We start from the raw sequence: 12,122 nt of genomic DNA, 5'->3' as shown, positions 1-12,122 counted from the left end.
TTTGAAAAATCGTGATTCATAAATAGGATATCTATTTTGAAACAAAGGGAGTATTATTATTACTAATATTATTTCTAGTGTCATATATATATATTGTGTGTGTGTGTGTGATTTATTTGTACTTGAAAGTACTAAAGAGAGACAGAGAGAATATAATATAAGTTGAAATTTTTTAAATATGTTGCAAAATTCTAGAATACACAGGGTTTCTCGTCCAAAAAGGGTATTTTAAATGCAGTATCCACCTAATGCACATGATGCTTTATCTTGAAAGTTATCAAAGTAAATTGAGAGTTTCATAACTATGCATTTGAACGGGAATACCACGTGTAAGTACTGTGAAATATTGCATATTTTCTCAAAAATTAGGAGCAAAATATGCATGTAATTGCTAACTCGATCTTATACCATTTAATGTGCTCAAAATATTATTCAAGAATTCAATGTGTTCGATTCTCCCTCCTTATCCTTCTTCCTTTTCGTCCCCATTTTTAAAACAAAATCATGATAATTAAACTGTCTCTAGTTTCCCTCCAACTCCCTCATAGCATTAAGCATGTTGGTTTGGTGTGTATGCACTGAGTAGGCTTTGAGGATTACTCATTTGTTCGAAAAAGTTGAGGATAAATTTTCGAACTGTTTTATATTTTTCTATTTTTTGAGAATAAGAATTATAGATAAAAAAAATTTGAACTAAGCAAACTAATAGCATGTCAACCAAAAAAGTTTTTTTTGAGAAAAAAAGATTACAAATAGGTAAAGCATTTTATAAATAATATATGTTGCCTTCGGTTTAGGTCAAGCATGTACAGAGTAAAGACTATGCAAATTTAAGATCCTGATCTTCCCATATTTCTAGGTTTGTATTATTGTGACCCATATGCCCCCCAGAAAATTGGGGGTTCAAAAGTCATGGATGATCTAAAAGGGCAATTCTTATACAAAGAAATGAAGTCAGCAAGATTTTGATGGCAGTCACTCTAAGTGAATATAATTCTTGACATTGCAGCATGGACCCAGACTGCAAATTATTCAATAAATAATATTCAAAGGGGTCATAGATTTTTCATATTCAAGTTTCGGTGGAATCGGAAAAGGAGATATAGATTTTTTTTTTCTTTCTTTTTATTTTTATTTATTGTGTGCGTGTGTTTTTTTTCTTCCTTGAGTGAGATATGGAATTGAAGTTCAGATAAATATAGCAAAAATGCCAACCATGACGTGGATGGAAAAAACAGTATATTTTCAACTGGTAATATGCAGCTATCATTTCATTTTAAAAAAGAAGGATTATGGTACTAATGAAATCAAACTGAAACGTGTTCTACATGGAAAAACAGTACATTTTTCTACATGGAAAAACTTTACATTTTACATTAGTGTGAATATTATATATATGATGTTAAATAAAGTAAGTTAGGTTTTCCTTGTTTGGGCTACCAATTATACACGTATATGCCTTCACTGAAGTTTGAACACCCCATCTTGCTATTGCCCATTGCCCATTTGGTAGGTCTAGGACACTTTACCAATGGAGGATTAGAGCCTTCTTGTGCTTCTTTTATTGATCATATGGTTAAAATTGATGCCATGCCGTGAATTAATGATTTTGGAGGCTACTCCCTCATGGCCTTACCATTAATCTCCCTTCTATAATATGCGTGTTTATATATATATATATATATATATATATATATATATATATATATATATATAATATAGTGCTGTACAAAATGAGTGCTTGGCTTTTTATACCAAATAGAAGAAAGGTGGATCGTTTTAAATACTATATAGAAAATGGAAGAAGATAAAATTAAGGATTTGAAAAAAGAAAAAAAGAAAAACTTAAATACTACTTGTGTTATTTTCTTAATTTTAACACAATATATATTGTGTGTGACCAATGTATACATCTTTGAGGAGATTATACAACACATTTTAATATAATTAATCCAGGATAATATTTATTTTTAATTAGTTATATATGCTGATAAATATATTCTATGACAATATTTTTTATTTTAATTTGTAACTTACAATTGTTGCTAATAATATATTTTACTGATATTCTGAACATAAGGATTTCATCTGCAGTAAGACAACAAAACAAGAGATTTATATGTGTGTGTGTGAGAGAGAGAGAGAGATTGTCTCCATATATAAGTTAATAATTGTATAGTTGTATGTTTTCCTTCTGATATAATAATTCAAATACTATTTACTTTACAGTTTGCATTATCTTTTGTGGGACGAACAATCCACGTTTCTCATATAAACCACACAAAACACTATCCAAATAAGCTGATCAAGAAGTCTCCATAGCCAACATTAAAATTTTATTTCGAAGGCAATATTATGATCACATGTATTTAATTAATACAGACAATTAAGTAATTAACTAGTTCTGAGCTGACAGTCTCTCTGAACTTATGCTTGTTGCAACTATGGGACTTCTCACTACATGTTCACCATCACTCTCAACCCAACTTAGAGAACCATGAACCACCGAGTGCTTCAATTTTCTTGGACCTTCTATGCTCAGCTTGTAGCTTTGCTTCTCATACTTGTTTGTGAACACCAATTTCTCCGGGAAGACGCTGGCTTTCAATCCCTCCATCGGAGTCAATTTTGCAGTATAAGTTGACGTTCCATCTCCAACATTAGTGAGACTCCTCTGAAATTCTTGTACCTCATTAACATCCGAATTCGAGTCATTTGCATTGAAGAAGGCAATGAAAGATGGGTAGTTAATGTCCAACGATGGATTCGAGCAAGTGTAGGAAGATGACCTAGTGATGGTCTGTATTTGCTTCAAGGTGTAATTCAATGCACAAAGAAGATTAACATAATCTTCTGTTTTCATGTCGTATACGAGCCCGGGGTCTAAGGCCTTGTTTGGATTGATTTGGCCAGCTCCCATGGATAGAGGAGTGGAAGGTTTGTAACCATCAAATGAAATGTCTTGGATGGGATTGAGAGTGTTGTCCAATGAATCGGATGTTGTCATCATGGCGGACCGAATGGTGGCTGGGCTCCATTCGGGGTGGGCCCCCTTCAAGAGAGCCGCCACACCGGCAGTGTGAGGGGTAGACATGGATGTCCCAGACAAGAGGTTGAAACTGCTGAAAAGCTTCCCCCTATCAATGTCGGCCACCGGAACATTTTGAGGCCATGAAGCCAAGACTAGTGAACCAGGAGCCATGATGTCAGGCTTCAAGACAAATGGGCAACTTGGGGATGGCCCTCTTGAGCTATAGCTAGCCACTATTGGTGCTGGTTTAGTCCCCAAAATAGTCCCTTGAAATTGAATGCTTGCTTTTGGGTCTTGACTAGTCTTGATGTAGTCCAACATTGTGTCACCACTTTGGACATTCAAAAACACTGCAGGGAATGGGCTTTGAATGAAGAATATTAAGTCAGTGATGTTTGATATGAAGACACCTCCAGCAACCTTTGCATTTTGAACATTATAAAGTTGGTCAGTGAAGGAGTCATTCTTGTCTTGGCACACTACAATTTTGTACCCAATGTTCTTCAATTCTTTCTCATCTTCGCATTTCTCCACAAAAACAATTGGGTATACTTGATTTGTAGTTGAATTTCCCGGAAAGAGAGATGCGCCGGTGATTGAAGCTCCGTTGCCAAGAGAGACCGTGGCACTGAATTCGCGGTCCATTGTACCGGCAGCAACAGTTAGGACCCAAGGTGTGCCATTGTGGAGGGACTCGAGATAAGGCCCTTCATTTCCAGCTGATGTAGAGACAAATATACCCTTCTCCAAGGCTGCAAATGTGGCTATAGCTATGGGATCTTCATACAAAGCAAGACCATCTATGCCCAATGACAACGACAGCACATCAACACCATCTGTAATGGCTTGATCAATCGCAGCAAGAACGTCCGACAAAGAACTGCCTTCATCCCAGAGGGCCTTGTACATGGCCACACGAGCCCGGGGAGCCATGCCTCTGGCAGTCCCGGCGGCATAGCCGAAGTAGGACGCGCCCTCCACGTATCCCCCAGCAGCTGTGGTTGAAGTATGAGTCCCGTGGCCATCCGTGTCACGGGTTGAATTCATCGATATGGTGATACTGGAATTTCTGGCAAGAAGGCCTTTGTTGAAAAACCGAGCTCCGATGAGCTTCTTGTTGCACATTGAGGAGTTAAACTGTGTGCCACTCTCACACCCTCCTTTCCATTTAGATGGAATTTCGAGCATCCCATCATCATTGAAGCTCTTGCTCTCCGGCCAAACACCGGTGTCCACCAACCCAATTATCACATCTTTGCCATAGTCCGAATCCGGCCATGCCCCCGAGTTGGGGCTGAGGCCAAGAAATTGGGATGAATGCGTGGTGTCAACTTTAACCGGCATGTCTCTGATCGACGAAGCGTAGCCCGGAGAGTTTTTGATGGCTTCAAGCTCAGAAGGAGAGAGTTTTGCACTAAATCCATGTATGACATTATCATAAGCATAGATTAAATTAGAGGCTGTGGTAATGCTTTGTTTGGTGTTATCAGTTATAGAGGCAAGAGTGGACAAGTACCAATTATGGTGGCTAGAGAAGGCTTTGGGCATAGCAGATAAGTCCATATGGACAATGTAAGAGTCAGACTGAGCCAAAGTGGATGTGAATTGTGAGACTATGGTTGAGAGAAGGCACACATAGAAGAGAGTATGAGAAGCCATGGATGAGCAGTGAAATGGGATATGTTTTTTTGAACTTGTTGGGGGTGTGCTTATATAGAGCAACGTAGGTATGGGAAGCCAAAGCCAATATTCCCTTATAATGTACAAGTTTCATATATTCTCCAACTTGTGCATCTAATTGGGGACCCCTCCTCTCTATGATTTAAGCCCGTGTTGTTGACTACTTTGGCTCCTAACAAATCAAGCTTGGCTAATACGCCCATTGTCTGCATTAGCTGTACAAAGGTTACGATTGATTCAAGTTCCTCCAGCACGTTACACAATTGGTAAACTTGATCGGGACCTTCATTTGTTGGGACTATTTGACTAGTGAAAAAAATGAATAATGATTTAGGGTTTGATATTTATATGTCATGATAAGAGTCCCTATTCATATAAAATTAATTAGATTTATCCGAGAACTCTCTGTACAAATTAATCAACCACTTGCACATCCAATTTGGTATATAGATTGCTAAATAGGGAAATGGAACACCTTGTCCTCCGTGGTCCATGACTGCGGCTCTTATATTTAGATCAGGGATTATTCAAACTATACGTTTCACTTATGTACACACCATAATATGTGCATTATTGGTGTATGTTAAGCCTACACTAGATGTAGACGCTACAATAATTAATATATGGTTCATTTGAATATATTGTAGAAAATATTAATAAAGGGTGTAGATTTCTTGCTTTCCACACATCTCGTCATCTATATAAATTTCTATGTATCTTTACATATTTTATACATCTATGGCTCTCAATATATGGTTCATTTGAATATATTAATACAAATATAGTTTCTCTCTCAATATTTAACATGGTATCAGATCATTTCGATCTCTGATAAACAATCAATCAGTTTATCGTAGTCATCGCCGGGAATAACACCATTAGCCCAATCTTCGGTGGTAGCGATAAACCTTCAAACTTATACTTCCGCATCTCAACCTTTAGTCTCAAGTTCATAATCAGCAAAAACCTTATTTGGTGGCCCAATCAGCCTCCAAGACACATCAACAGCAGTGCCAGCAGTAGTGCATCACCTGCCACGACAGTTGCTATGTTAGACACAGTCAGCAGCGGTATCAGCAGTAGTGCCATGTCAGACACAATAAGCAACGGTGCCAGCAGTAGTGCCACGTCACTTGCCACGTCGGCTGTTAATCGTTTCTCCATCTTCATCATCGGTGAAAACCCATCTTCACAATATCATTTCCGTCATGCCGCTTTCAAGATCTCATTTCCAAACTCAAGATGGTTTCATTCAATTCACCTTGGTTTTGAGGAGGCTTTTAGAATATATTGTAGAATATATTATTACTATATTGTAGAATATATTCTATTTACGTATAGGTTTACCATATAGGGTTTAGGTTTCTTACTTTTCACACATCTTGTCACCTATATAAACGCCTATGTATCTTCATATCTCATACACATCAATACAATACAGAGTTATATTATCTCATTTATATCTAATATATGGGAAGGAAGGATGGGAATTGGAGGGAAGATTGAAAACAATAAATAAATTTTCTTCCTTTGATAGAGATAAAATAAGGAGGGAAGAGATAAGAGAAAAGAGAATAGAGAATAGATCCTCCCAAAGATGAACGGAAAAGAAGAAGGAAGAAGAGTAAAATTACTATGAAAGTAACAAAGTAATGTGTTACCTTCTTCAATTCTCTTCCATCAACTAAAAAAAGAGAGAAGGAAGTACATTATCCTTTCACTATTATGATGTCTCATTCATTGATCCATTCTTCTCTCAGTTCTATCCAAAAAAATATTCCTATCAAGCTTAAGTATAAATATTATTTTTTCCCACTAAAATTTAATATTCTTTTAAAAAAATTTAACTAAGAAAATATGTTCACATCACTATCGCATGATAGGTTCTATATTGTGAAATTCTATTAACCGTTGCTAATGGGTTGTTGCAAATAAAGGAAAAGCCCAAGTTTTACAGTCGTTTTCATGTTATTCGCAACCTAAAATAACAGTCAATCTACTGTAACTATATACATTCTTTTTGGACTCTTTTATCGTTTTAATACAAATATGACAATGCACAAAAATGAAATATCTCTTTGTTATCGTGTGACACGGGAGGAAAATATTAGAAAGAGACATGGGTCACATGACCCCTACATTGTAAATGATTTGCCAATTTAGGTTCGCTATTCGTGGAGCAAATTTGGTGAATGTGTCCAAGACAAATAAACTTTGATTGGGGTAATTGGAACCCACCATGTGCTACCAAACGTACCAGCAATGGCATCCACTCTAAAAAGTATTACCGTCTTCCAGTGGCAAAGTCACTTACAAGTTGTCAAACTAGAAAATGAGTGGATACTTGGGCGAAAATATAAAATATTCTAGATATTTACAATTTATACTTGTTAATAGGGCTGTAACTTGGCGGGTGGGGCGAGATATAATTTAAATCCAATCCAGCATCTTAAATGTTAAACTTAAATCTAACTTTAACTTTATCATCAACCTTAACTATTCAATTCAAACCCAACTCATCCTTCTACTTTTAAATTCGGACTTGCAACTCAGGCTTTAGATTCCAAACAGTAAAAACTTCTGATTAATTCAAGTTAATCATATGGCTAATCTTTACACCGAAAATTTAATATGATCATGAATTAATTTTAGATTAAATAACTCTTAAAAAAGAAAAAGTTTAAAGATTTTTTGTAAATTTTTGATAAATTACAAACAAATTTTAAAAAAATTAATTCTCCTAAATGTTAACATACAATAAGTTAAAATTTAACAAAATAAGTTGAAAGAAAAAAAAATAATCATAGTTTAAATATTATATATAATGTATTTAAAAGTAAATATATATATGAAAATAATATTAGAATTCAGCTTCTGGTTAGCTCGGGTTCGCAGTACTTCAACCCAAGTCCAATCCTAATTAAATCTGGATTGAGATTTTTCAATCCAAGCCCAACTCTAATTGTAAAAATAATTATCCATCCCCGTAAAAATTCAAACTTGGCTCAGATTGAGTTTAAGTTACCCAACTCAAATTGCTCCCTTACTCGCTAACTCTCAATTTGAATGGTTATAAAAACTTTCAATTTATTTAAATACATGAGAAATGAAATTTTTTTAAAGAAAAACATGACTGTTCATTCGTTGGGAGTATCACATACTAAATATTCTCGGATATTTTTAACATAATTTTTTATAGTTATAAAAGTGCCCTGACTAAAATTTTAAAATACTCATAAAAGACCTCAAGAAAAACTTGCAAAAGTAAAAAATGATTCCTCTTTTTTAACTCATTTGCCCAACAAGTTTTTCAAAATTTGGAAAAATCCTATTTTATAAGAATCAAAATTTAGAAAACACTCCTCATTTGCTATTGATTTTATATTATTTGTATTTTTTATATGCAAATCTTGATAATTAAAAAATCGCACTGATTGAGCTCCTACAAAACTCACAAAAAAACCCTAAAAAAAACATCTAAAATTCACAAAGACCTCATTTGCCCAATAATTGTTTCAAAAATAAAAAAAAAAACCCACGTTTTTTCTCCTCTCATAGGCTTCGCAAAATTCTAAGAATCAAAATTAAAAAAAAAAAAAAAAAAACCTATGTTGCTATTTATTATTTGAGTTCAAAATTTCTTATCAAATTATTGTTAATGGTTGCCCCTGCCGAACTAAATTCCTAACTCCACCACTGCTGAGATAGTGTATATTTTCTTGTGCAATACAACATCGTGTTATATAATTACGCGTGTACCGCATTACATTACGAGTGATTAAGATAATTGAATTTTTCCATACTGCCAAAATACCATAAGCCACCATTCCACGGTCCCTGATTGCCACCATTAGTGACTGCTATTATATGATCATCACCAAGGCTTCTTATTAATGGAATTGCTAATAAGAACACCCATTAACTCTACCTTACCCAAAAAAAGTAAAAAAAAATAAAAGCACTAAGTTTGCAAAACAATAATGCAGCCATATCACTTATTTGGTGAAAGAAAACTAGAAAAAAATGGATAGCATTGTTTGGCCATGGGGTCACTTCAATCCTTATCTAAATTGAAGTCAAAGAAGAAAGTGGTTTCTTTAATATTAATGGACTTGATAATAAGAACACTCAAACAATTAAAAGATTTATATTTATGTTTCAAACAAGAAATTATTGAGACAAATGAGATCATCATATTATATTGGGTTAAGTGCAAAAATTCCCCTGTACTATTGATATAGTGCAAGACAGTTCCTGTGTGATATAAAACTCCCATATATTATCAATTTGGTGCAATTACCCCCCTATCACATAAAAAGACATTAATACCCTCTCTAATATAAATTTCTGGGTTAAGTGCAAAAAAACTCCTGATATGTAGAGTTTGTGCAGAAATAGTCCTTACTTTTTGAAAATGTGCATTTCAGTCTATAAAATTAAAAAAAAAGTACAAATAAGCCCCTCTAAGCACTTTTTAGTCAAAATTAAAATAAAATAAATTTTATGAAAAGACATGACATTTTTTTCTCATTTGAAAACACACACACACACACACACACACACACACACAATTTTCTCTTAAAAGAATCCATATTAGACCAGGTCGATGAGTGTCTATATGGAAAAAGTAGTTTCACTACCCTCGAGTTGAAGAAAGTATGACCTACAACACCCTTTTGGGTTCCCTGAAAATGTAAAGTGAGCAAATGCATGCAATTTTGAAATTACAGTGATTGTAATTTCCAAAAATAAAGAACAATGATCATCCTTGAAATTTAGCATAATTATTGTATAAACCAAATGCATTATTTGTTGGAAAATTATCAGTTAGTTTAACTTTACAGTGGGTAAAAAGGAAAAAGAAAAAAATCCACTTTACTGTAATAATTAAGAGGAATAAAGTTCTATTTTTTAATATATCTTTAATTTAGTTCAGAATTCATTAGTAATTAATTTTTTACAGTTTTGTAATTACTGATTAAATATCTTAAATATATTTATTTTAAAGTTAATGATCTTAATTGGATAATATTGAATTTTGTAACTATTAGTATAAAATTTATGGAAAAATAAAATTCAAAAATAAAAGTTACTAGTCTTAAATTAATTGGATTTTTGAAATTTTTAGGTTCGGTCTGGTTAGATGAAAATTAGTAATGGTTATATTCGGTGGCGTAGCCAGAAATTTTTTTTCTGTGGGGGCAATCTTTAATAGCAATAATATATATAATTTGAACCAAAACAATATATGTAAAAATTAAAACATTTATTTATTATTGTTTCAAAATTGAATTTATTCAATTAAATATACTAAAAAAAATCATACTCAATGAATCAAGAATAAAATATGAAAAAAAAATAACACTTACTTAAATCTGACCGTTCTAATATATCACATATGTAAAAAAAAATAATTAAAATAAAATTCCATGATAACCAATTTCATTCCAAAATATTCCATGGTAACAAATATATTCTTAATAACTACTATGTCAGACTATCAATCTACTCATAATAAAATTTTATTCATATTAAAAATTAAAAAAATAAAATAAAAAGTAACATATAAGTTATAACCAAATAATCCAATCAATCGAAAAATTTGATAGAGTAAGTGAATCTAAATTTGATAAAGTAAGTGAATCTATGATTTCATTGATTTGGGTTGCAAATAAAAAAAATTCTAAGTCTTATTTAGAAAATAGTAATTAGTAACACAATTACACAAACTAAATTTTGAAAGAACAACAAGCCCTAAAATAATTTTGACAGTAATAACTAATAATTTTTCTAGTTAAAATTATAATATCAAATATTAATTTTAAATTTAGATGATAAAAAAAAAAATCAGATTACCTATCTGACTGCATGAGTCACTGTCTACTGGTAAATGGTTGCTCGGTTTGTTTTGTTTGGATTGTGAATTTGTGAAATGTTGAAGACTTGCGGAAAGAAAAATGTTGACGACTGAAAATGTGATGGAAACAATCCATTTGTTTGTGGTAAAGTCAAAAGTGTGGAAGAATATATTGATGAAATGTTTTTGCGAAAATGGGGAAGAATATAATATTTTAGGAAAGTGGAAAAAAATATCATATTTTGAAGGAAAGTGATAAATATATATATATATATATATATATATATATATATATATATATATATAAAAGATTGTATCATGATTATATTTCCTTTTTTCAAAGTATAAAACCGTGGATGGACTTTTGGTTATATACATATATATATATATGTGTGTGTAGTGTCAAATACAAATATAAAAATATTTCCATATAAAATTTAAAAAAAAAAATTAAAAGTTCAGTGGGGGCAATTGCCCCCACTTGTCCCTATGTGGCTACGCCACTGGTTATATTCTATATTTGTTTTGCATGGATTTTTTACATTGCCTAATTTTTTTAATATTATTTCATTTATATTAGAGAGGGTATTAATGTCTTTTTCTATGTAAATAGAGGGTAATTACACCAAATTAATAGTATAAGGGGGTTTTACACCAGACAAGGACTGTTTTGCACTATATGGATAGTAGATGGGAGTTTGTTGCACTTAACCAAATAGGATTTTTGTATTTATTTTATGTCAATTTTGACCAAAAAGTGGTCAGAGAGACTTATTTGCACCTTTTTTGAATTTTATGGACTGAAATACATATTTTCAAAAAGTAAAGACTACTTTGGCACAAACTCTATATATTAGGAGTTTTTTTTGCACTTAACCATATTATATAAAGTGATATGTGACTATGCAAACACATCAAGGATAAATATGAGTTTAACCATTGGTGGGGTCACCATGCAACGATTAGTCATGAGCAAAAACGAATAGGAAATTGATTGACTATAGGGGAGCGAAGAAAAAAAAAATGATAGTATTGGTTAGGAGAAAAAAGAAAAGAAAAGAAATGATAGTAATAATTTCTATTCGTGTTTAGATAGATAGGGAAGAAAAGAAAAGAAAGGGTAGTGACCAAATTACTGTCCTACCCTTTCATAACCACTTCATACATTATCCATTTTCCAAAATCTTGTTTCTTTTTTATAGTTCAATGCCATAGGTAAAAACAAAAGTAAAAAATAAAAAGAAAAAAAGAAAAAATATCACAAGGCTAAGATGAACCATTCAACATGGTTGAAGGTAACACCAGTCTTTAACCTTTTTTATAAACATGTGAAAAATTTATTTTTGTTGTATCTGTTATATTTATCCGACTCAATCCCTTCCCATCCTAAAATTTTTAATAACTTTTAGCATTGTCATATATCCTTGCATTCCACTAAGCATATTGGGACATAAATGGAATTACTTTTCTGTATGTTGATTTGTAAAGGGTATTTTTGGTATTAATAATTTATAACTTACTCCACTATCCTTTCTCTCCCTATCTTCTCAAATT

The 12,122-nt window shown here is 32.6% G+C and overlaps 1 protein-coding gene across 1 annotated transcript; it reads right to left on the bottom strand.

The window, feature by feature from the left end:
- Positions 1-2,319: 2,319 nt before the first annotated feature.
- Positions 2,320-4,766, bottom strand: LOC132279780 (subtilisin-like protease SBT3). The gene has a single exon (XM_059781822.1). It carries the CDS (start codon positions 4,688-4,690, stop codon positions 2,399-2,401), a length of 2,292 nt encoding a protein of 763 aa, XP_059637805.1. The 5' UTR covers positions 4,691-4,766; the 3' UTR covers positions 2,320-2,398.
- Between the last annotated feature and the right edge of the window lie 7,356 nt (positions 4,767-12,122).

Source organism: Cornus florida, unplaced genomic scaffold (assembly GCF_030987335.1).
Source record: "Cornus florida cultivar Cherokee Brave unplaced genomic scaffold, ASM3098733v1 CherokeeBrave_3.0.0_Hap2_Chr10, whole genome shotgun sequence".
Classification (NCBI taxonomy): domain Eukaryota; kingdom Viridiplantae; phylum Streptophyta; class Magnoliopsida; order Cornales; family Cornaceae; genus Cornus; species Cornus florida.
The sequence above is the reverse complement of the archived record's forward strand: the minus strand, read 5'-3'. Positions and strand labels throughout refer to the sequence as shown.

Excerpts from the sequence above, each read along its gene's own strand:
- LOC132279780 (XM_059781822.1), bottom strand. The coding sequence starts at position 4,690 with ATGGCTTCTCATACTCTCTTCTATGTGTGCCTTCTCTCAACCATAGTC.